The 27,342-nt window shown below is 41.8% G+C and overlaps 1 protein-coding gene across 1 annotated transcript in view; it reads right to left on the reverse strand.

Annotated features, from left to right (window-relative positions):
- TMEM132D (transmembrane protein 132D) overlaps positions 1–27,342 on the reverse strand; it is an 844,637-nt gene that overhangs the window by 620,032 nt on the left and 197,263 nt on the right. The window contains exon 2 of the mRNA XM_032244203.1: positions 25,779–26,667. Coding sequence (XP_032100094.1) covers positions 25,779–26,667 — 889 coding nt within the window. The remainder of the gene's footprint in view (positions 1–25,778; positions 26,668–27,342) is intronic.

Consider the following 27,342-nt stretch of genomic DNA (forward strand, 5'->3'; position numbering starts at 1 on the left):
GAGAGTCCCTTAAGTGTCTGATTCAAAGGCTCTGTAGAACAGAAATAGGCCACTTAATTCCATAAAACGGATGTTAACGAAAATGAGGGACACCTTTTGTGAAAAGTGGGTTTTGCCCCTTTTCCGAGACGACATAGGTCTTTAAGGAAAAGGGACCTAATTCTAGGCACGATGACAGTCACCCTGTCAGCTCAGCACACAGAGGAGACCCCCGCTGACAGTCTGCGGATGACATGTGAAGACTTAAATCAGTGCCTCCCAGCATCCTCCATTTCTGCTTGTCTGAAATGCAAGACCCCCTGAGTTTTCTTTGCTGTAATATAGTCAAGAGTTTCAAAAGCAGAATTAAAACAAATCTTCCTCAAACCAATGCAAAGGGGTATCAGGTGCTAATTTTGGAGGCATCAAAGATTTGAAATAGGCTCTAGAAGGGACTCATTTTCTGAGCGGCACACTCAGTCTGCATAGATCTGAATTGAAGCAGTCTGCATAGATGTCCCTTCTGGCAAATAAAATGGATAAATTCACCTTAAAACGTGGCTGAGTACTTATATTTCACTTAGGTAGAGAATGTCAGAAATTTCATTTTCTTCCAGGAATGTATATTTATCCTCACCAAAGTAACCCCGTTTTCAGACATCTTTTCCCAACAAATCATGTCCATTACAGCAAAATTATCTTCTTACTTTATAATTTTTTATTTCAAAAATATATCAAGTCTGAACTCTAACTCTACCTATGTTTCATGTTCTAGCCCTTAACCATAAAAGTTTTGGGGACTTTCTCATGTAGGATTTGTCCTACAGTTCATCATACCAGAGCTGAGATTGTCCTGTTAAATCTCGTTGTTTTCAGCATGTTTTGGTTCCTGAATAAACAGTTTCCTCTGCTTTTGTTTTCTCTCAGTAGCATCTAGGAGAATGGGTAATATGATTGTCTTTCGAGCCATATAAGTGTTTCTACCAGTAAGGCATATGAAATGAAGAAAAAACAGAGAGATGATAGTGGAATAATTTAAATCACAAGTAGAAGCAGCGGCAAAAAATGTATACAAAACTTACTGAAAATTATTGCAAACATTACTGCAGCCATAAAAAAGAATGAGTTCATGTTCTTTGTGAGACATGGGTGAAGCTGGAAGCCATCATTTTTAGCAAACTAATACAGGAACAGAAAACCAAGCACCACCTGTTCTCACTCATAAGTAGGAGTTGAACAATGAGAACACATGGACACAGGAAGGGGAACATCACACACTGGGGGCCAGACAGGGGCTGGGGGACAAGGCGAGGGTGAGCATTAGGACAAATACCTAATGCATGCGAGGCTTAGAACCTAGAGGAGGGGTTGATAGGTGAAGCGAACCACTATGGCACACGTATACCTATGTAACAAACCTGCACATTCTGCACATGTACCCCAGAACCTAAAGTAAAATTAAAAACATAAAAATAAAAGGAAATTATCGTATACGTTTCAAAGAGAAACTGAAATTCAACTTTTTCATCCCATAATAAGGAGGAAAATTTTCCTCAGAGCAATAATTTCCACTGAGGATGGATGATGTGGCCCCAGGGACCCCTGGTAATATCTGGAGACATTTTTGGTTGTCAGCAATACCATCTAATGTCCTGCAATGGTTGGAACACACCCACACACAGACACAACCAGGAATTACCCAGTCCCAGAGGTCAGTGGTGCCGAGACTGAGACTCCCTGCACTGGGATGGACTTGCAGGGAAAACCTTAACCACAGAGTCTGAGATACATACACGACCATGAGTGAAAAATGGTCACATTTTCACATCAGCAAAACCCGGGCTCTCAAAACACTTAGAGACTCTTCTGATGCCTTCAAATTTGTCATAGCCTTTGGTTTTAATCAAATCTTCCAATCAACAGACACTTAGTGCATGCTATGTGCCCAGCACTACACATTGTGGCCTCAGGGATGCCCAGGGAAGATCAGGTCCCTGCTCACATGGGGCTCAGAGGAAGCCCTCCATGGCCAAAGCACAAAGGAGGCAACCAGCTGAATTTCAGGCTCTAGCCTGAAAACAAACTTCACCAAGATGATGGGGGCTTGGAGAAATGCTACTGGAGATGTAGTAAAGACCTGATCTTGATATTTCTCTCTCTCTCTCTCTCTCTCATTCTCTCTCTTCTACCATTTATCTATGTATCTATTCATCTAATCATATCATCTATCTATCTAATTTAATCTATCATCTATCTATCGGTCTGTGTTAGTCTGTTTTGTGTTGCTGACAAGGAATACCTGACACTGAGTAGTTTATAAAGAAAATAGGTTTATTTGGCTCATGGTTCTGCAGGCTGTGCAGGCATGGTACCAGCAACTGCTTAGCTTCAAAGCTTTTACTTGCAGAGGAGGGTAAAGGGAGCCAGTGTTTCACATGGTGAGAGAAGGAGGCACGAGACTCTTTTAAACAACCAGCTCTTGTGTGAACGAACGGAATGAGAGCTTACTTACTACCATGGGGAGGGCCCTAAGCCATCCAGGAAGGATCCACCCCCACGACCCAACATCTCCTCTGGACCCTGCCTCCAACATTGTGAGTAACATCTCAACATGAGATTTGGAGGGGACAGACATCCAAACTGTATCACTACCTATCATCCATTTATATAATCTATCATCATCTGTCTATATTTATCATCTATCTAATCTATCTTTATCTTTCTACTCATCCATTCATCCATCTTTCCATCTATCTACTCACTCACCCATGCATCCATCTATCCACCCATCTACCTACCTATCCATTCAACATCCTATCCTATCTGTTTGGCACTTCAGTTTTTTTCACCTAATGTTTTGGAAAATTTACATACCAGAATAGCTATATAGTATTCTGTGAACAGCATCATGTGAGTGTACATACCCAAAGTCCTTTTATGGAGCACTTAAGCGATTTGCTGAAATTGCTCTATTATCTTCTGGCATTGAATGACATTTGATAAGGTTTGGCTATGTCTCCACCCAAATCTCATCTTGAATTGTAACTCCCACAATTCCCACATGTTGTGAGAGGAACCTGGTAGGAGGTGACTGAATTATGGGGGTGGGTCTTTCCTGCATCATTCTTATCATAGTGAATGAGTTTCATGAGATCTAATGGTTTTAAAAAGAGAAGTTTCCCTGCACAAGCTCTCTCTTCTTGCATGCTGCCATCCACATAAGATGTGACTTGCTCCTCCTTGCCTTCTGCCATGATTGTGGGGATTCCCCAGCCATGTGAAACTGTTAGTCCAATTAAAGCTCTTTCTTTTATAAGTTGCCTAGTCCCAAGTATGTCTTTATGAGCAGTGTGAGAACAGACTGATATAGCAGTGAATGTTGCTGTGAACAGGTCTAAAGCCAGCATACATTTCTATCCCTGGTAAGTAACAGCTGACTTGGTTTTTCTTCCCAAACTTTAAAAAATGTTGACATGTATTATATACACATAAACACACACAAACACAAGAACACATATACATATACACACATAAGTGCATGTAGAACATTAATAGAAATTCCATGTAGGCAGTTTAAACAGTATATATCATATATGAACAGTGTAAAGGATAACAATAAACACTCCGTGAACTTAGCACCCAGCTGAGAACTGGAATATATTTAGTATTTTGATGTTCCTGCATGATCTTCCCCAGTAACAGCCTTCATCCTCCTTACTGGCTTTCTGTCCTAAATTTTCTAGCCATTTTCTTGTCTTTTTTTTTTTTAAATAGTTTTACCTAAATGAGCATTTTGCTCCATTATCTATGAACATTATATTGTGAGTTTGATGCATATTTGTATCTTTATATAAATGTATTTTTCTGCAAATTTTAATTAAGTTTGCTATAATACACAAACTGTTCATTGATGTGTCTAGCTATAACTGAATTATTTTCACCAGCACATATATTCTATTGCAGCAATGTGTCAAAATTTATTGATCCAGTACCTTCTCAATGGTCATTTTGGTCATTTTCATTTTTTGTTGATATGAACAGTGCTTCTACGAATATTTAAGGATATCTTTTGGTGAACAAGTGCGAGAGTGTCTCTCAGACACATTAGAAGTGGAAATATGGGTTCATATCACTAGGTCATTGCAAATTATTTTCTAGAAGAATTGTACCATTTTTTTCTCCTACCAGCAATAATAATAGCATTTCCTTTTTCCACATCCTCAAGAACTTCTCTTGTTACTATCAGATTAGGTATGTATAAAATTAAAGCATTATGGTTTCAATTTGTATTTCCCTAATTACTAATGGGATGCAGTACCCTTTTATATAGTTATTAACTATTTTTGTTTTCTTCTATAAAATATCTGTTCATATGTTTTGCCCATTTTTGTATCTGGCTATTTGCTTTGAATTATAGGTTATTTATCTGAATAATAGCCATTCTTTATATATACTGCATTATAATTGTTGGTTTATTTATTACAAATACCATCCCTAGACTTATGGTTTGCCTTTGATTTAAAAAGTGCTTATTTTTAAAATTCAGTCAAACGTATTAATTTTCCTTTAGTGCTCAGTGTTTTGGTAGATTAAGAAAGTCTAAATACTTATCCCTCAGAGGATATAAATATATTCTTTGGTATTTTCTTCTACATTGATTAACTTTTTCCTTTTAATGCCCAGTTGATCTGAAATTAATGCCTGTAAATGGCATGAAGCAGAAATCTCATTCCTTTTTCTCATTTGCGTAATTAGTACTCTGGTGTCATTTTTGAAAAATATATTTTTTCTCACTGATCTGCAAAAGTAGCTTTGTTATACAAAATATCACATTTTCACAGGTCTATTTTGGGGCTTTTCCTATTCATTAGTTATTTATCTACTGTGTTCCAGTATCATACTATTTTAATTTCTATTATTTTATTAAAAAATATAACCCATCTACATATTTTTCTCATTAGTGTCTTATCTGTTAGCAGCCCTTTGATCTTCATATAAATTTTAAAATCAACTTGTCAAGTTCCTCAAAAAACCTAGTTGGCTTTTTTGTTGGAGTTAAATTGACTCTACAGATTAACTGGAGGTAAACTGACACTTTTGCATCATTGTGCATTTTTATCCTTGAACATGGTATATCCATTTTGTTAATTTTTTGTGAATGTTTATTCTATCTGAATTATTAGCAAATTATTTAATTATTCTTGAAATGTTATCAAGATATATTTCATATTGATATTCTGTCATAAATTCTTTTTTCTAGAACACAATACTCCTTCAATTTATAGATTTAGCCCTTCCTTAATTTATCAAAAACAAAGACATATAAAATGAAAATCCAAAAACTTTTATTTGTAAATATACTTTTTGTTTATTTTCTTTCTGGGATTCTCAGCTCCAAGGTTACAATGTATTCTTATAGCGGATCATCTCTTTCTCTCATGTCTGTCATCTTCTAATTCTTTCCATCCCTTTGCCCTTTTGCTTAAATTAGCCAAAATTATCTCAAACTTCTCTTTATGTCACTAATTACATTTTTCACCAGTGTCCATTCCTCAGTCTCAGTTTTTCTGTTGCACTGTTTTAGTCACCGATTCATGTACTGGCTCTTTGATCTACTTTACTATCTCCTTCTTTGTTTTCTATCTTTGAACTTTTGGTTTGCTAAGTTTGTATTAAAAAAAAAATTCTACCCACTTAAAAACTTACAGAGAAGTTGCTTTGTTGTTTTTCTTTCAAAATCAATTATTCCTGTCTCTTATATGCTTTGCATTTCTTCCTTCCTTGCTTGCTTTCTCTCAGCAATATATTTACATAAATGGGCTGCCATTTTTATTTTCACTTGGTTCATGCTCAACCTGGACAACTCTGCTCAGGCTATCTTTTTGTGCTAGTATAATGTCTATAAATTGCACTTGTCCATGCTTTATCTTGCAAAGCATGCATCAACACTTGTCAAAGCTTTGATTGGTATAACTAAGTACTATTCTCCCTTTCTGTAATGTTTTCAAATGTTCTGTGCCTGAGTTCACACAATTCTGTGTGAGCATGTGTGCCGAGAAGGGGAATGGAAATAAGGACGAATGGTTAGTACTATATTTCTTCCATGCACTTGGATAATCTTGGGCTTCAGGTTATCCTTCCAATTTATCTCTCTGTCTTAGATCCTTGCTTTTGATATAGAGAGACATCCTTGAATGATTTCTTTTTTATTATCAATCCTTCAACTACCCAAAAAGATAAGAGAGAAAAGAAATAGAAAAACTGATTTTTCACCTTTGCATAACAAGTTCACTGAGTAGAAAAAAAATATTATCTTGTTCCCTCTGTGTTCTTTTTCCACTGCCTTTGGGTCTTTCCAAAGTTTGTATCATACTTGTTATGTCTTCTGTTTAACTATATTCATTTCTGAATGCTTATGATCCATCTGCGCTTGATCGCAGCTGGGATTGACACAATGACAAGCCCAGTGTTTGTCTCTGCCTCTAGTATAAGATAGAGTCAATCAAAAAAGAAAATATCTCCTCAAAGTACTACACCCTCAGAGCCAAGTCACGGAATAGGACCCATCCCAGATAATTGACCAGAAGAACTTTGATATCAGGAACTAGTCACAGAGGTGCTGAAATTGCTGGAATGGGAACTGGAGGATGGTGATGCAGCCCCAATACAAATAAACACAGGAAGCCTCTGCTCTTAGGGTCAGAAAGACAAAGCAAAGAGGTGATGTTAAAAGAGGCCAAGAGTAAGGTCTTCCTGTAGGAACTGGGAAATTGGAGGCATGGTAGGGGCTACCTAGTGGGAGCTGGACCCACAGGTGGAGGAACCATTTGGCATGTGTAGGAAATGTGGAGTGAGAGAGGAGAGAAATATCCTGAATCCTCCTCTTTTCCAATACACAAATTTCCTATCAGCGGCTTCTACTGACCAAATGTAATCAAAAGCCAGAGCTGGGTGACATTGAGAACCTGGGAAATGTAGACTGCAGAGGTGTACTCAGTGAAGAGCACAGCGCAGCACGGTAAGGGGAGAAAACGGATAAAAGACAAAACAGACCATGAGCTGGTGTATCTACTCTCATCTGCCCTTTTGCAAGCGGGGCTTATTAGTGATGTTCTTTATGACTGCTGTTTACTTACCACTACTTATCAACTGCTGCTTCACGAGCTACCACAAAACCTAGTGGCTTAAAATGCCACACCTTTATTCTATATTCCTGATTTTGTATATCAGGTATATGGGCAGGGCTCAGTTGGGAGATTCTTCTGCTACACATGGAGCTTGACTAAGGTCACTTGGTGGTACTGAGTCGCTGGCCGGTTTGGTTTGAAGGATCCAAGACAGTCTTACCCATGTGCCTGGTTGCTTGATAGAAGAGTCTGGAAGACTGAGCTCACCTGGTTCCTCTTCCTTTCCATGTAGTCTCAGAGCCTTTTACATGGTCTCCCAGAAAAACAGCTGGATTTCTTATATGCTGGCTCAGAGCTCCAAGACCAAGTGATCCTGGAGATGCTGGGACAAAGTCAAAGCTTCTTTTGATCTATCCTCAGAAATTCCAGATCATCACTTCTGCTACATTCCACTGGGTAAGCAATTCCCTAACACCAGTACAAATTCAAGAGTAGGGGATTAGATCTCATATTTCAACAGTTAGAGAGTCAAAGCATATGCAGCTATATCCAATCCAACACACTCTCATCCCACCCTGCCTGAGGCCTTGAGGGGGGAGGGGACTCTGCAGCTGTGATTGGATGCACTGAGCTGATTTTTGAAAACATCTGTCTCACTCGTTAACTGATTACCTCCCCCAGTCTTTGTTACTGTTAACTTTTTTTTTTCCACTTAAAAAATCAGTTTACTTTTCATACCTTCAGCTTTGGAGGAGGGAGGGGAGGGTGACATCTCACTTTACTCTGCTATCTTGCACCTGAATATGCTGAGTTAGATGCTTCCCTAAGTTATCAAAGAAAATGCCTCCTAAGCAGCTTTGAACATGGCCCTCTTTTTATTTCTTCTTTATACTTTAAGTCAGAGGTAACCTGCTACTTGTCAACATCAGCCCTCTTGGAAAAATGAATTGGCACTGCTTAGTTTGAAATGACCTTAAGTAATCTGTTCACATTTCAGCTGGTCCCTAATACATTTCTTGGTTGATGGAATCGATCATGTACTGAAGCAAATGTGGTGCCACTAAGTGTGCTCGAGGTTCACCTTACTCTTTGCTTATACTCCACGACACCTGGAGAAGGTAAGAGCCCAGGAAGTGAGGCTCAGTGAGCATCGGTGACCCTCCCAAGATGCATAAGTAGTGAAAGTGTCAATACAGGTGCCCACAGCTCCAACTCTGTGGCTCTGGCTCTTCCTCATAAACCCCATGTGGGCCCCAGCAGGCAAACACTGCCCTTTTGTTTTGAAAATGCCATTTCTCCAGATAATTATTCATGTGTAAAGTCCTTGGAAGGGCCACTGCAGTTTATTTAATGGCCTTTGGAGCTCTGTAATTCGCAGTGACAAATACAGATTTTGGTCATGGTGGATACAACTTCACTTGATCTACTCTCAGAAGCACTGACTTAAGTTGGCACCTTGTCCCTCCAATGCAAACACCACATGCTCATTCTCACAGCACTGATCACACGGGAAGGGCCCTGCCAGCATGCTTTATTCACTGGTAATCCCCAGCACCAAGCTTAATCTTCAACAAATATGTGCTAAATAAGGAAAATATTTTAGTTAGCTCAGTCTCTTTAGTGCTCTTATATTTAAAAAAAAAAGAAGAAAGAAAGAAAGAAAAAGGAATTTCGTAGTATCAGTGCCTGCCTTCCTATTTCGCATTTATGAAGATGAATTTTCCAACACATGTGCTCTGGGGCTGCATGTTAGAAAGGGTAGGCTTTCAATATCTTAAATTAAATTCTTTTATAAACCATAGGGCCTCTGGCCAGTTGTTTAACCTGTTTGTATTTCAGTTTCCGCCTCTTCTGAAAAATGTAAGTAATAAGAGCACCTACATCATAGAAATGTTCCGAGGATTAAATGTGCTTAAAAAATTAAGCACTTAGAACAGTGCTTGGCACAAATAGATATTTAATGAGTGTTGGCTATCATTATTGCATTCAGCAAGCTCACAAAATTTCCCAAACCAAGCCCATGATCCCTGTGTTCCTAAGAGTAAACCGGAAGTGGTACACAGAAAAATTTCACCTGAATGTGATGAGGGGAATATGAAGACATTACATCTACAACCAGGGTGGACGTTCCCATGGGTGTCCGCATGGACAGATGACATTGCCGACCCAATCACCCCCCAACTTCCTCCTTGCCATGGCATTATGCAGTCCTCCACCACTCCCAACCCCTCACCATCCCAGAAGGTAGTAATGTACCTGAGGTGGCGGAGTGAAAGTCTGATGACTAAGACTGGGTTCTCTCACCAAACACACATCTATCCTTGCCCACTCAAATCTGCAGACCAGAATTCATACCAGCCATCATATTAGCATTCGACTGGATGCAGTGGTGACACGAGAAGGTACCAAGGGCCTTTTCTCTTCAGTTGCTTTGAGTCTTGTTGAAAAGCAGGCTATCAGGTGGACCTATAGGGCATGGTGAAGCTCTGATGAGCTGCTCATGCATAGATAAAAAGTCAACTCAAGGTTACAAAGCATGAACCTCGATGATCGGATGTAAACACAGCCAAAGAAGACCACGAAGAACTTTAGTTGCAAAGCAACCTCTTCTGTCTGTAAATCCCCGAAATAATAACAACAGTAATAAATTCCATTTAAGCAAACAAGGCGAATATGGTTTGGCTGTGTCCCCACCCAAATCTCATCCTGAATTACAGTTTCCATAACCCCCAGGCATTATCAAAAAGATCCAGTGGGAGATAACTGAATCATGGGGCTGTTACCCCCATGCTTCTCTTCTAGTGATAGTGAGTGAGTTCTCATGAGATCCAATGGTTTTATAAGGGCCTTTCCCCTCTTAGCTTGGCACTTTTTCTTCTTGTCATCATGTGAAGGAAGACATGTTTGCTTCCCCTTCTGCCATGATGAGAAGTCTCCTGAGGCCTCCTCAGCCCTGCGGAACTGTGAGTCAATTAAACCACTTTCCTTTATAAATGATCCAGTCTCAAGCAGTTCTTTACAGCAGGGTGAGAATGGACTAATACAGTACATTGGCACCACAGAGAGTGTGGTGTTGCTATAGAGATACCTGAAATGTGGAAGCTACTTTGGAACTGGGTAACAGAGACTGAAAATGTTTAGAGGGCTCAGAAGAAGACAGAAAAATGCTGGGAAGTTCGGAACTTCCCAGAGACTTGGAGGGCTCAGAAGGCAGGAATATGTGGGAAAGTTTGGAATTTCCTAGAGCCTTGCTGCATGGCTTTGACCAAAATGCTGACAGTGATATGGACAAAGAAGACCAGGCAGAGGTGGTCTCAGATGGAGAGAAGGAACTTGTTGGGAACTGGAGTAAAGGTGACTCTTGCAATGCTTTACCGAAGAGACTGGTGGCTCTCTGTCCCTGCCCTAGAGATCTATGGATTGAGAGAGATGATTTAGGGTATCTAGCAGAAGAAATTTCTAAGCAGCAACATGTTCAAGATGCGACTTGGGTGCTGTGAAAAGCATTCAGTTTTATGTATTCATGAAGACATGGTCTGGAATTGGGAACATGTGGGGATTTACTCAGGGTAGTGGCAGAAATATTAAAGGGAAAATATGGTTATAGAGCATCATCACAAACCCTTTTGGAAGGCCTAAGTGTTTCTTCTATAGTTCTTGGCTGAAGGCAGCCACCCAACAGAAATGTATATTTAAAGGGAAACAGCATAAAAGTTCAGAAAATTAGTGACCTGAAGATGCAATAGAAAAGAAAAACCCGTTTTCTAAGGTGAAATTTAAGCTGGCTATAGAAATTTGCCTAAGTAAGGAAGAGCCAAATGTTAATCAAGACTGGAAAAAATGTCTCCAGGGCATGTCAGAGACCTTCACAGCAGCCCTCCCCATCACAGACATGGAGACCCAGGAGGAAAAAGTGGTTTCTTGGGCTGGGCCCAGGGCCCCCCTGCTGTGTGCACCCCAGCCACTCCAGCCAGGGCTAAAAGGGGCCAAGGTACAGCTCAGGCCGTGGCTTCAGAGAGTAAAAGCCCCAAGTCCTGGCATATTCCACATGGTATTGAGCCTACAGGTGCACAGAAGTCAAAAATTGAGGTTTGGGAACCTCTGCCTAGATTTCGGAGGATGTAGGAAAATGCCTGCATGTCCAAGGAGAAGTTTGCTACAGGGGCAGGGCCCTCATGGAGCACCTCTGCTAGGGGAGTGCAGAAGGGAAATGTGGGGCTGAAGCCCCCACACAGAGTCTCCACTGGGGTACTGCCTAGAGGAGCTGTGAGAAGAGGGCCACTGTCCTCCAGACGGCAGAAGGCCACCAACAGCTTGCGCCACATGGCTGGAAAAGCTGTGGTCACAACGCCAGCCCATGAAAGCAGCTGAGGAGCAAGCTGTGCCCTGCAAAGTCACAGGGGCGGACCTCCCCAAGGCCACAGGAGCCCACCTCTTGCATCAGTGTGACTGGATGTAAGATATGGAGTCAAAGTAGATTATGTTGAAACTTTAATATTTAATTACTGCCCCATTGGATTTTGGACTCACAGAGGGCCTGTAACTCCTTTGTTTTGACCCATTTCTTCCATTTGGAACAGGTGTGTTTACCCAATGCCAGTGCCTCCATTGTATCTAAGAAGTAACTAACTTGCTTTCGATTTTTCAGGCTCCTAAGCAGAGGAGAATGTAAGGCTCCTTGTCTCAGATGAGACTTTAAACTTGGACTTCTGGGTTATAGCCAAAATGATTTAAGACTTTGGAGGACAGTTGGGAAGGCATAATTGTGTTTTGAAGTGTGAGGACATGAGATTTGGGAGAGGCCAGGGGCAGAATGGTATGATTTGGCTGGGTCCCCACCCAAATCTCATCTTGAATTGTAGTTCCCAGGATCCCCACGTGTTGTGAGAGGGACCTAGTGGGAGTAAGTGAATCATGGCGGTGGTTACCCGCATGCCATGCTGCTGTTCTCATGATAGTGAGTGAGCTCTTATGAGATCTGGTTTCATAAGGGGCTTTTCCCCTTTGCTCAGCACTTCTCCTTCCTGTTATCATGTGACGAGGGACATGTTTGCTTCCCCTTCTGCCATGATTGTACGTTTCCTGGGGCCTCCTCATTCCTGCAGAACTGTGAGTCAATTAAATCTCTTTCCTTTATAAATTACCCAGTCCTGGGCAGTTCTTTGTAGCAGCCTGAGAACAGACTAATGCAAAGACTAAACAACCTAAAAAAATCCCTTTTATAAAAACAGCTGAACTGATGGTCTAAGGACACAGTGACAGATACTCAGGTGTTTTACTCTCACATTTTGCCAAAGAAAATCCCACACAACCACCCACTGGGAGAACTTCCTAAAGCCACAATGGAGCCAGGAAGCTATTTGTATTCACTCTACTCATATTGATTTTCCTCTTCCTACATTTCTTAGATGTTCCATCAAGAGGTAAATACTTGAAGATGAGGGTTGAGATCCTGCTTCCCACAGGACCTCATCAATGGCCCTATCCCAACTCCCAGAGGAATGAAGAGACTGTGGATGAAATGTTTCTGCATGTTTTTTAGTTTTTCCTTCTATCTGTTTTTCAATCAAATGGGTATAGAATTCCTGCTGCTGTAGGCTCCTTTAGGGTTCCTCAGATGGAATAGGGTTGGAGGCAGTAGGAGCAAATTGCTCCTTTCAAATGTGTTTATCTCCAGTTCCTTGCAGGGATGTCCTGTGTACTGTCTGTATCATTCTGCAGAGTCTCGGGAGGCTTGTGGATGGCACAGCACTGAATTACGGCACCTGTCTTTTCTGTACTTGCAACAGAAGTTTGTGCAACACTAAAGAAGATCCAGTGGGGTCTTCAGGGATACTCAGGCAACATTACACAAACCACAGAAAGGAGGAATGTGAGGTCAAACGTATGCAGATACAAATTTCAAATCTCCTTTTTTGGGGGAACAAATTAATGTCAATTTCCTCATCCCTACCATAGGAAGGATAGTTCATTGAGGAGTCTACAGTGAACATTTGTCATGTTTTTATCACCCAGGTTCTATGCCTGCATCCTGAGAGCTCCCTGAATTATTTCAGGAGGGGTAGTAGTTGACCCCTATTGGCATTGATATTGGTGGGAGGGTGAACACGGGAGCCACTTCCAACTGAGTTATGGAAAGAGTTGGGTTGTTTTCTCTCCTTCCGCTGGCAGAGCCAGGGGGTGAAACTGTGACCTCAGCTTGCCCAGAGGACATTCTTTCCTGGCATCCTGAAGTTTGAGCCACTGACAAAGGGTAGACAGATGTTCAAAGGAGCAGATAGGGCTGTAGCAGGGGCTTGTTGACATAGGCACCCCTTGCTACAAAACTACCGTTTAGGCTTCCCAGGTCTGGGGAGCAGTTTTGGATCCTGCTCAGTTCTGCAGCTTCTTCTCAGTCTTTCCACTCATCCCTGGAACTCCTAAGAGCCTGCTAGTTGGTCAGAGTGAATTTCTATTACTTACTAACAATGAACCACCTGATAGGACATTGTAGGGAGATGACAGGAAACTGCAGAAAACAGACACAGTATAAATCCAGGAAAATGGTAGGCACTCACTGTTATTACATTCCTGTCCCCACCTTGCCTAAGAGGATCAGAGCACTCACACTGTCGGACACATAAATGTGTGTGTAGCCGTAAGCCTTGTAAGTCTCCCTGAGCCATAAGCCGTGAGCTCAAGGCCCTCAACCCTCAGTTGATTGCTGTGGTTCCTCTGAAGCTGTCAGACGCAGCTGCGGCCACTAGGGATCAACATGCTGAAAAGCGGATTCATGCAATTGTGTGCAGAAGGGCTGTGCATATGGTTATATGGTGGTGTTTTCACAAACAGGCATTCACTTATACGATCAATCATACAGGAGAGAGAGAGAAGTTTAGTTCATTTAAATGTCTCCTTTCCCATTCTACCTAATCAGCTTTTCTCTGGAATAATGAGTTGCTAGAAATGAAATCAGTGATTCTCAACTCCAGCTGCACATGAGAATCACTTGAAGAGCTTTTTAAAAATCCTGAAACTAGGTCTTCACCCCAGACCCATGTAGGGGGCAGATGGTCCTAATCAGCCGCTGCTGTTGAAAACCACTGCCTCAATGCATCTCAGTCCTTGAGCTCCTCTCACAGTGCAAACGCCTTCATGTGTTTGCATTTGACTCTGGGTTATTTTCCATATATGGCCTTGAAACCCATGCCACTGCTTCCTCCAGAGCCTAGCCAAAGAACCTAGTCTCTGGCCCAATGCTGAATGGAAAGTAGGTGGGGTGGAGTTACAGAGACAGTGACATCCACTCATCCTTCCAATATTTCACGACTGACTGTGGTATGTGAGGTGTGGTACTAGACAGTAAAGAAACAGCAGCAAACAGGCCAAGGCTTCTGCCTTATGGAGCAGAACTTCTAGTGGATGGAAAACTAAATGCTAGGTACAATTTAAATAATTTACAGGAAGAAAATGGCAATACAATGTCACCTTAAATCCAAATGCAGAAAGTTCCTCTATGCAAGAGGTGAATTTTCTCTATGAATATTTTCTCCCACAACCAGAATCTAGTCCAGGAGTCTCTAGCCAGAAGCTATCGTGTCCCCTGGGGGACATTAGGCAACATCTGGACACATTTTCAGTCGTCACAATGGACGGTGGCAGTTAACAGGCATCTACTAAGCAGAGGCCAGAGACGCTTCTCAACACCCTACCCTGCACAGATTATGCTCACAGCAAAATACTTTCTGATGCAGACGTCAAGAGTACGAGGTGGGGAAACCGAGTCTACTCAACAGCTCTGTTCAAACTTAGCCTCGGGGGTTGCCTGACTTCTCCAAGGTCACATGGTGACCTTCCAGCAAAACACGGAACAGGGGCAGCACCCAAATATCACAATCCCACTGTTTTTACTTAAAAGCCCCTCCTTCTGAATTGCACCTTGACTCCTGGTCAGATATAGAGAAAATATATTCTTAGAGTTGAGAAAAATGGGGCACCAAAAATCTAGACATGATTTAACTCTAAATATTATGCAAGTTCTCAGAAGAAAATGCAGGTTCTCTCAGCCTAGAATTGCCTTCCCTGCCTCTCTAAGTGAACACAAGCATGTCATGCGTCTGCTCATGAAAACTAAATGCTTCTAGCCACCTGCAGCATGACTCTTTGTAAACTGACTCCCATTTCTTCCTGTTACATTTCACACAACACTCCCTCTTGCATCTGAACTTCAATTCTACCTATTTCTTGCACTGTTGATTTAGGGCATTGGATGAGTTTCTTCTAAGCCAATTGGCTTCTGGGTTCTAGGTTGGGATCAATACTGTCGTAGGGTTTCATGAGCCATATCAATACCCTTATAATAAATTCTCATTTTTCTTTAAACTGATTCAAATCGTGTTTCTGTAACTTCCGACAAAAATGGTATTAAGAAACACAGTCCTGGGAACTACTGGTTTCAGCTCTGACATGTACAAGGCTTGGAAGTCAGCGCAATTATTCTTACAAGAAAGAGGAGGAAAAACTGAAAAGCTATACATTTTCTTAGACTCATTGGAGAACTGAGGTTGTTGAACAATGTGCCACTCCCAAATCTGGAGAGACAGAAACATTTAGGTAAGGAATAAATGAAGGTAATTTTTTTTTTCTTTTTCTTAATTGATCAAAATATAGTGCTTGTTTAAAGCAACAGTAGTAATGATGAACCACAGCAATGTCACAAAGGAAGGAGGGTAACCTAGAAAACTCAGTTGTAAGTTACCTGTACTACTGGGAAGTATTGAAGCATTATATGAAATTGACTCAGATTAAAAATGTTTATTAAAAATTTTAGAGAAACAATATTTTAAGTATAATTGGTACACTAAGAGAGGATATAAAATGTAAACCCATTTCTTCCTGTTACATTTCACATATAAAACATTGGAATCCTAAAAGGTAGAAAAAAGGGTGGATACAAAACAAAGAACACATGAAATTAATAGAAAACAGTTAAAAACATGATCGTTGTTCATCCAACTACATGAAAAGCATTTAAATGTGAACATATTAAATATGCCAATTAAAAGAGAGATATTGTCAAAGTAGATTTCCCAATATGATTTGTCTATGTAACATTTACCAAAATCCCACTTTAGCTCAAAAGACTTTTACAGGTTAAAAGTAAAGAGATGAAGGAAGGTCATGCTAATAATAATAAATAAAAGCTTCAGTATTTACATAAATTCCAGACAAAGCAGATCTTACCACAAAGCGAATTATCGGGGGTAAAGAGGAAGCATTACATAATGACAAATGGACTAATTATCCAAGAAGTTAAAACAATCCTAAATGTGTATGAAACTAACAAATGAACATCAAAATATATGAGACAATCACTGACAGAACTCGAGGGAGAAATAAACAATTCTCCTATTATAGTTGGAAACTTAACACTCCTCCGTGAGCAACTGATAGATCAAACAGGCAGAAAATCAGTAAGGATGTAGATGACCTAAACCCACTATCAATCAACTTAATCTAATTGACATTTATGGAATATTCCATCCAAAATAAGCAGAATATACATTCTTCTCAAAATCACATGAAACATTTACCAAGAAAGATTACATTCTGTGCCATGTAGCCTTAAATTTAAAAGAACAGAAAATATGCAAAGTATATTCTCAAGTCACAGTAGTAATTAAACTAGAAATCAATACTAGAAAGATCCATGGTAAGTCCAACAAATATTTGTTAATTAAAAACACATTTCTCAATAACCTATGAATCAAAGAAGTCTCAAGAAAAATTAAAAGTATTTTAAACTAAATTAAACAGAAAATATAACTTATCCCCAATTTTGAGATGCAGCAAAGCAGTGCTTAGAGGAATATTTATAGCATCAAAAACATATTAGAGAAGACCTAAAATTAATAGCCTAATCTAAAATTAGTGTTATGTGTAGACACCTAAAGAAGAACAAATTATACCTGAATCGAGCAGAAGGAAATTATACAAATTAGAGAAAAAAATCAATGAAATGGAAAATAGAAAAACAATAGAGAAAATCTACAAAACCAAAAGCTAATTATTTGAAAAAAATCACTAAAACTGATAAAATCCTACTCAGGCTAACAAGGAACAAGGGAAGACAAAAGTTACCAACAATATGAAAAAAGAGTCATCACTACTGATCCTATATAAATCGAAAGTTAAATTTTCTTCTTTGAGATATATTGCACACTCTGGTGCATACAGTAGATAATGATGGACTGTACATTTAAAATTGCTAAGAGTAAATTTCAAATATTCTCATCACGAAAATGGTAAATGTTTCAGGTGATGAATATGTTAATTAGCTAAGTATTCCACATTATATTCATAAACCATAATATCACTTTATACCCTATAAATACTTAAAACTATAATCTTTCAATTTATAATTAAAAATAAAAATTAAAACCAAAAAAAGCAAAACAATCCCTCCCAAAAGATAATGAGGAATACAGTAGCTAACTCTATATCCACACATTTTATAACTTCAATATAAGATGATGGATTCCTTGAAAAACACTAACAAAACTCACCCACTGAGAAATAAGTAGCATGAATAGCACTATCTGTTTAAGAAACTGAGTAAATTATTAATAATCCCCCCAAATATGAAATCACCAGGCTCAGATTGATTCACCAGTGAAAACTTACAAACACTTAACATCTGAATAATACCATTTCTACACACTCTCTCCAGGCAAACAGGAGCAGAGGGAAGATGTTCTAACCATATTACCAAAACCACATGAAGTCATTCAAGAAAAAACAAAAGTGCAAACTAATAACTCTCAGTAACATGGGCATTAAAATCCTCAATAAAGCATTAAGAAATTGAATCCAACAATATATAAAAAGAACTACACACCACACACAAGTGAAATTTATTACAGGTATATGAGGCTGATTTAACAGTCAAAAACTATTCAAGGTAATTCACTGCATTCACAGGCTAAAGAGAAAGATCATATGATTATGTCAACTGGCATAGGAAAGAAACTTTGCCTACTTCCCAATAAGGTTTTTTTTTTTCCTTGTAAATTTGCTTAAGTTCCTTGTAGATTCTGCATATTAGACCTTTGTCAGATGGACTGATTGCAAAATGTTCTCTCATTCTGGGTATATACCCAAAGGAATATAAATCATTCTGTTATAAAGGTACATGCATGTATATGTTCATTCCAGCACTATTCACACTATTCACAATAGCAAAGACATAGAATCAACCCAAATACCCATCAATGGTAGACTGGAATAAAGAAAATATAGTACATATACACCATGGAATACTATGCAGCCATAACAAGGAACAAGATTCTGTCCTTTGCAGGGACATGGATGAAGCTGGAAGCCATTATCCTTAGCAAACTCACAAAGGAACAGAAAACTAAACACCACATGTTCTTACTTATACGTGGGAGCCGAACAATGAGAACACATGGACACAGAGAGGGAAACAACATTCACTGGGGCCTGTTAGCGGAGGGCAATGGGGAGAGAGCATTAGGAAAAAGAATCAATGCATACGGGGCTTAATACCTAGGCGATGGGTTGATAGGTGCAGCCAACCACCATGGCAACACGTTTACTTATGAAACAAGCCTGTACATCCTGCATGTGTACCCTGAAACTAACCAAATAACAATAATAATAAAGCTTGACAAAATGTACAGCAAGTTTTTTGTTTGTTTGTTTGTTTGTTTTTTTGAGACGGAGTCTCGCTCTGTTGCCAGGCTGGAGTGCAGTGGCGTGATCTCTGCTTACTGCAACCTCTGCCTCTCAGGTTCAAGCGATTCCCCTGCCTCAGCTTCCCAAGTAGCTGGGACTACAGGCGCACACCACCACACCTGGCTAATTTTGGTATTTTTAGTAGAAACGAGGTTTCTCCATGTTAGCCAGGATGGTCTTGATCTCCTGACCTTATGATTCGCCCGCCTCAGCCTCCCAAAGTGCTGGAATTACAGGCATAAGCCACCCCATCTGGCCATACAGCAAGTTTTGATTTTAAAAAAATCTCTTAGCAAACTAAGAAGGAAAGAGAACTTTCTCAACTTGATAAATAACATAAACAAAAAGCCTATAGGCAACATTGCACTGAATGATGAGAAACTAGATGTTGCTCGCTGAGAGGAGGAATGAGGCCAGGCAAGGCCTTCTCACCATTCCCGTTTTACGTTGTACTGGAGCCAAATGAAAGAGCTCTCAATAGCCAGAGTGGAAATCTGAGCAACAAAATACATGAAATAATATTGGATTATAACCCAAAGTATATAATAAATATCCGGACGTTCTCATTGAAGTAAGTACATGATTGAATAAATACATAAATGAGGGAAACTAAGCAAATGTCACCTGCAGAATTCTAAGTAACTTGCAAAGCTATATTACCCTCAAGAGGATGAAGTATCGCTCCCCTCTTTACAACTGTGAGCTGGTCATAAACACTTCCTTCCAGAGCATACCTTGGGGGAATGGGAAAAAAGGATCTTTACAGTGGAGACACCTGACCAGCCCAGCCTCAGGCTGGTGCTGGTGACGGGGTATAGGTGGTCCGGGAAGCGACCATGTCCCCAGGATATGGCAACCTTGGGGCTTTACAATCAACACAATAGCCCTCTGCATTAGCATTGTAGTCAAGCTCATTCAAGCAAAGCTGTCTTCAGTGAGGAATTTCCCCTGTGTAGACAGCATGGGGATTTCGATTTTACCTGTCCTCAGACTCTTTGCTCATTGTAATAGTAAAAAACACACCCCTGGGTGGAGATTTAACGAGCCTGTGACGTCTGAACATGCTTGTACAGCTACTGTGCATGTGCACCCAGAGGAGCCCCCCCAAACATGCTTCCGAGTAACACCTCTTACCACCTGCTTGTGAATCATCATGTAAGGCTCCCATAAAGGGTCTCCCTCGTGCCAGCTTTGCTGTCTCGTCCTTAGGGCAGCCCGCCCTGAATCCTCTCTCTCCAGTGTACTATCTATTCCGAACTTAACTTTCAAAATGTTATTTTCTTTTGCGGTAAATTGCTCTATGCTGCATCTCCTTTGCTGTGTTTCTCTTGTTTAAGTTATTTTAAACTAAAAAGACAAGAACTGAGGTCTCACAGCGGCCATCAGCCCTGGAGTGAACATCAACGGTAGTGAGTCGTGTGGGCTGCGTGTGCCCTTGATGTGGTAAATACGGCACTTCGCCTCTGTGGTTTTCCTCCCCCAAACCCAGGACTGCAGTGCAATCAGGAGAAAGAGCATCAGACAAAGCCCAGTTGAAGGACATTCCTCAAAACAGCTCACCAGTGAGTCTCAAAACGGTCATGCCACCAAAACCAAAGAACGTCTAAGAAATGGTCACAGCTAGAGGAGTGTTAGAGCAAAATAAACGTGGCTGGAGAAGGACTCTGTTTCCACATTTGAGTCCTGGGGATGAACTGCAACTGAGCTTAATCTGCAGACGAGACTGAAAACCTAACTGAGTACAGGTATTGATCGACTTACGACCTATGCAACTTACGACCATTCGACTTTACGTCCACAATCGCTAGCCACGACTGCTCCGCATCTGGCAGCACAAATGTTGCCCAGCTGGGCATACGACAGTGCGGACCAGCTTCCGGCAGCACTACTATCTCCGCGTGCACAATTTCAACTGTACATATAGCCTACTCAACTTACGACCAAATCGTGTTATGACCGGCCTGTCGGAACCAATCGTGGTTGTAAGTCGAGCACTAGCTGTAGTCTGCACCTGCAACAGTCACTGAGTTTTGCCCAGTCCCAGCCACCGTACCTCAGCCACTTACACACACTGAGTGTTCACACTGTGTTCAAACAAGGCAAACGCCATGCTGTGGGCAATCCAGCTGTTTTGGTACCTCACCTCCGATTTCTGTACATCATTTTACATAAATGCGTTCTGACCACGAGGCACCCCTGGGGTCTCTCTGAATCTGCTGTGATTCTGGGGGCTGCCTGATTGATGAATCATTCATTGATCAGTTAAACTCCTTCAAATTTAATTCTCCTGAAGTTTTTCTTTGAACAGGAGCTCCAGGAGACATGACCACTACAGGTAATGCAGTCTCCTGGGTGGGATCCTGGAACAGCCGAGGGGGAGGTGGATAATAACTAAGGAAATTTGAATACAGTATGGACTTCAGCTAATAATCATGTCTCAATATGGGTGCATTAATTGGGATAAATGTAGCCCACGAACATAAGGTATTAATAAAAGAAGGACATATGGGAACACCGCAATACATTCACAGGTTTTTCGTAAAGGTAAATAACTTCTGAAATTAAAAGTCTGCATTAGGAGAAATACCTCATGCAGAGGACAGGATGATGAATGCAGCAAAGCACCATGGCACGTGTATGCCTATGTAACAAACCTGCACATTCCGCATGTGTACCCCAGAAATTAAAGTATAATTTTTTAAAGAGCCTGTCTGCCTCTCACTCTTCTCCTTCAAGCAGCTCCATTAATCCCCACGAGGCGACAGAGGGCGGTGCAATCCCAGGCACAAACCAGATGTCACTGGACATTGGTATAATTTGAAGACACCAACATCCGTCCTCTTTGTAACAGTGCCCCAGTCTTCGCAAGAGGACAATGCTTCATCTCATGGGATGTGTTCTTAGCGAAAGGTAATTTGAGGAACCATTTTGTTTCATAGAAGCCACATCTGGTCCCTCTCCCACCCCGGCACAGCCAGCTAGTAGAGAGGTGACCCAGCAGGGGCTGCATGGAGGTCTCTGCAGTTTACGTGCATATAACCAGAACTACTGAAGGAATCCACTGTGAGGGCAGGAGAGAGTTGCCGAGAGGCTGCTATGTCCACGCTCAGTCTCCAGCCTCCATCAGACTCTGCGTGGCCAAGCTGGGTCCCATGATACCCATCCAATAAACTCTTCTATTTATTATTTTTCTTAAATTAGCCGGAGTGTGATTTATGGCCTGCAACTTAGACTATCATTGGATACACTAGGGCATATTTTACCTGAAACAAAAGAAGAAATCCTATCCGGGGCCAACACAGGTTCAGAGGTTACATCATTCACGTGGATGAAGCTCACAGGGTCAATCTCAAGCCACCATATTATTTCCTAACAAGCTTTAAATCTTCTGCATATCTGGCTACCCAAACCACCAAAGAATATCCTCTGAGCCTCATCAATTCCAGGCTCACTCTGCCTATGGTCAAACACTCGTATTTTATTCTCCTGCTGTCTCCTTTCTCAGTGTCACCTTTGCAAGAATATCTCCTCAATAATGTCTTATTCCGACCTGGTCTTAAATCCAATCCCAGTGCTAGGCATACAGCACTGAACAAATTCTTGAGTACTTAAGACTGCAGAGACCTCAGTAAAGTGCATACATTTGTAAATAATCAGCGGTTCGTTCATTCATTCAAGAAATTTAAGGCTGTCCATGCCTTTAAGAACAGCCCCTGCTCTCAGCCCGTTCTGCTGCTCTAGGGCCCCCGGCTGACAGGTCTGGGCTGTTCGGTAACCAAGGGATTGCTACATGTATGCTCAGTTCCAGCCTTACGCTCAGATCCGAAGATCAGAGCACTTCTGAAACAGACTCCTGTGGCAGAAAGGAATGGAAGAACAACTGGGGAGGACATGAAAGCAGCAACCACAGTTCTTATCTTCCCCCAGGCCCATGACGGGTGAGCAGAGACTGGGATGCACCTAAGCCTCCCTCTCCACTGGGGAGGGACATAGGGGAACTGTGGTGAGAAGAGCATGGAAGAAAGGGTTCCAGTGCCGTGGGGTGCTTCCGTTGTTCACTCGAAGGAAAACGTTTTCTGGGATTAAACGGGATGGTTAGATGTCTCAGGAATGAAAGAAAGCGTGTGGCTTTTCTTTCCCTGCAGATGTCCCTTTGGAAGATCGAGGCCACAGGATTGAACAGAGCTTGTAAGAGGACAAACGGCCCTACCTGGGCTGCCTTGCTCTTAAAGAGTGAAACATACACGCGGATATACACGTGTACAAATACACACGCAGAGAGACGCTAACTCCTGTGCCTCAGTGACTCCTGTGCTCCGGCCCCCGCACGCCCGTGTTCACAGGCACGTGCCGGGGAGGTGTACAGTGGGTGATCAGTCGCTATCAATAAAGCGCTCAAACCACAGCTGCTGCATCGGCCCTGATTTGCAAATGTCCCTCCCGTTGACGGCAGCTAGTCCGGCCCCTCTCACTGTAGTCCTCCTTGAGTGGCCGTGGATGTCCAACTGGTACCTGACCTATAAAACAGGAGCCCAGTGCTGGGCCATGCTAGCGCCTTCAACACAGAGTGTCTGGAAACAGTCACAATTGGGAGAAAAGCTCCCAAGGATATTTGGCTGGATCCTTCAGGGTTATTTATAGCAGATGGTCAGATAGAACAGACGTGCACCAATTCTAAATATTTGGAAGCTATGCTGGATTAGTGTCAAACTGACTTCATTTAAGAAGATACATAGTATTATTATCTTCTAATTATAGGAATTCAAGCTAAAGGATAATAATCTTGCCAGGTCCAAGTTTACCTCAAGCTGTTTTCATAAATGCACAAGATTCATCCATAATGAGCATTTTAAATACGCAGCAAGCACATTATTAATGCAGCCTCTTGAAGAAACAGCGTAGCCTCTTACCGATGTAAACACACATTCATGAAACATTTCCTTCGTCGTTGTCTAATCTGTAAACTGATTTTTTAAATTGAATTGACATGTCTAATTGCTGGGCTCTGAACATGTATTCTTTTGCTGTACTTCCCAACTTTTCCAAAGTTTGACTTGTGAGCAGAGCCACCAAATTTAGAAGCTTCAAATACATTTGCTTCGGAATTGGCTAAGACTTGGAACCTCAAATTGTACAGCCCACCAAAGCGAATTTCTCTTGGTTTTGTTACAAATTGCCAAAGATAAAAGCCACCCTTGGACCCTGATGGATATGTTTAGTGTGTAATAAAGTCATAAGACACAAAGCTTTTTGTGAAATTCAATACTACACACATCACTGCTTCCACACACAGCGCGCGCCTGCACACACACATCCACACACACAAGCTGCATGTGGATCTCATCTCCTGAGAATCAAAGCCTCAGGGGATTGTGGTTTTTAATCCTGGGTTCAGAAAATCAACAGTCAGTCATTGGCAAACCTAAAAAGTGGCAGACAGTTTGAAACCGTGTAAGAACAAGGCTCCCCTATTCAAACCTTTTGTTTCTACCACCAAAATATTTCTCTATATAGGCAGCCATCCTCACAAAAAATACTATGTAAGACTGCTGAACCCAGAAAAGTAAAACATAAAGCTAGCAGACCCTGCTGAGGACCCGAGGCCAGCTGGATCTAGATGTTATTTCCAGAGCGACAGAAGCGAAAGCTAACGACGGCTCAGCCCCGCAGATGTGCTCCTGTGCCCTAAATCCCTGCGGCTAATCCCTGAATGGCACATCCAACCCAGCCAAAGGTTTTTACCTTCCAGGACTTAGCCAAGTTCAGTCATTAGGTGCATGGCCATTAGGTTCTGTTTCTTTCATTAAAAATCAAAAAGGCATTTTTAATACTAGATCACAATCAAATAAACTTAAATGTGCAAAGTAGAATCAAAACAATGATTTATTTTCTTGAACTCATCCACCCTTTAAACATAAAGAAAGGAAAGAAAGAAGGAAAGGAAGAAAGAGAGAAAGAAAGGAAAAGATAGGGAAAGCAATTCCATACGAAGGGGGATAGAGAACTGGTCATTACTGGAGGAACTTTCTAAACCCAGGTGTGAAATATGTCTTACAGCTGCACTCCTCATTTCAGGAGTCACAGCACACGTTTTACTACACTGCGCATCAGGTCAAATTGTTGAGTTATGTACAGCAGCAGTGTTAGGACATTTCTAATAAGCAATCACACTTATACTAAACAGCTGTTATAATCAAACGTGTCTGGGCTGAAAATAAAACTAAAACTATATAATGAAAATACAAGCAAGCCAAGGCAAGTAGCCTCTCTCACACATTACATTCCAAAGTGAAAACTAGCCCGTGTTTATTCTAAAGTACACAGAGCTTATTTTAAATGTCTTGTCTTTGGTATATTCTTATATAAGAAACTCAACAAATTCTACTGTATATTCTTCACACATTATGCTCATTTATTTTTTTGAACACTAAGTTCTATTTCCAGGGAGAAACAAAATGATAGCTTTGAGGTTGGTACCATATTATACTTAGAACTTAGATCTCTGGAATAGATTTTGAGTTGGCAAAACCGCGTTCCCTAGCCTTTCTGACAACTGCTGCAATTTCATTTGCAGTCTCATTTCAGCTGTGAGGCATTTAACTCTCCAATTCTGAAATGGCTTCTCGGATAACTTTAGCATTCCCAAAACTTGCTGAGAATACCCTAAACTAAGGCAAAAGGCATAACATCAGCAGTCCCCTGGCTGCCCCGTCGATGGCCTGGAAAATCTGTCAATACGAATATTCTCACAATTGAATTGCCAACCCGGAAAGATCTGACTGGTCTCTGGATTTCCCAGTGCAGGTGGGATTTGTAAAGATGGGAAGGCCGGCTCTCCTTTGGTGAGCAATAGCACGGCTCTTCTGGTCAAATAGTTTCTCGAAAACACCCGCTGATGGGCGAGCAGGTATAGACAGACATTGGGAAAGGACTTACCTCAAGGTGAAGCGATCTTCAGTGGCATTTCTGGAGATGGAAACGGGGAACGTCAGCACATCTCCCTGCCTGACCGTCTTTGGTGTGTAGTGGATGGCCACGCTGTTGTCCAGGCGCAGCTCTCTCAGGGAAGGTTTCCTGTGCGTCTGGTAAAGGAAGATGCTCCCAATCCTCTGCAAGGGGGGCCCAGAATCGTCGAGGTCACTGTGGCCTGTCCGGATCCCATTGCTTGTCCTCGCCTCTTCCCTGACACAGTCCCCTCTCTCACCCCCTGGGTGCACGGTGTAGTAGAGCTCCACAGGGGTCCCCTCCGGCTGGTCCACGGGCCGCCTCCTCCCGGCCACCGCTGTCGGGGCACTGAACCAGCTGGACAGCAGCTCCAGCTCGGCCACACACAGCCCCAGGTCCCCCTGCAGCCGGCAGCTCCCCCGCACCTCTCTGGTCTCTCGGAAAGCAAAGACCCTCAGGCATGGCAGCTTGTCCCCGGCGCTGTGGTCGTCCCAGTCCCTGCCCACGACGTGGAACAGAACCTGCACTTTGGGCCGGCTCAGGTAGATTTGATCCCGCAGGATGTGGGCTTTCAGTTTCCAGTTAAGAGAAAATTTGTTGGTAAATCCAAATGGGTTGGAAGGCAGCATTAAATCCTGGGGTACAACCTGCTCGATGGAGAAAGGCCCGTAGCTGGCATTTAGAACAGGCAGCCTCTTGGATTTGTAAATCAGAAATGACTCCACCCGGGACTGCAGGCTGGAGTTCCTCATGATATCCTGGTTTGCCTCCTTCAGGAAGAAGGAGACGTCGGCGTTGTTGATGTGGTAGGTCACGGGGAGGTAGGTGGGCAGCAAGGAAAACCTCTGGATGCTCTCAAGGATCCCTCGACCTTCCGTCACTGTCGGGAGGGAATTGGAGCGCAGGTGTTAGTGATGCTGAGGTCTTGTTACCAGTATTTCAGACATCTGCGTGCCCCTTCATAACAGGTGACCCTGCCTTCATGCCAATCATGCAATTCCTTACCCAAACCCCTTCCTCTGATCAACTCGTTTCATAGTAATACATTTGTTTTAAAAGAAATAAACACCACCAACATAGGTAGAAAACCAGCATCATTTAACCCATAAAGAAGTTGAACATGCAAATAAATACAATTCAAATACAATTTTAAAATGTCAACTGGTGGTCATGGTGCTTTTATGGGATTATTGTAAAGACTTGCTCTTTTTTGATAAAAGGAGAAATGGGCAAGTATTAGAAGGCTGCCACAAACACACCAGCACCCACTGCCACAAACACACCCGCACCCACTGCCACAAACACACCAGCACCCACTGCCACAAACACACCAGCACCCACGAAAGCTGCCACAAACACACCAGCACCCACTGCCACAAACACACCAGCACCCACGAAATCTGCGACAAACACACCAGCATCCACGGAGACGCACCTTCCCAGTGATGCAACACAGGCTGACTGGAAACATGAATAACTTTCTCAACGTGTGAACCGCAGCTACGTCCACATTCCACCTGATATTCTTTCATGTTCTCATACACACATGCTGCAT

This window comes from Sapajus apella, unplaced genomic scaffold (genome assembly GCF_009761245.1).
Source record: "Sapajus apella isolate SASKATOON/1434 unplaced genomic scaffold, GSC_monkey_1.0 scaffold2, whole genome shotgun sequence".
In the NCBI taxonomy this organism is placed as follows: domain Eukaryota; kingdom Metazoa; phylum Chordata; class Mammalia; order Primates; family Cebidae; genus Sapajus; species Sapajus apella.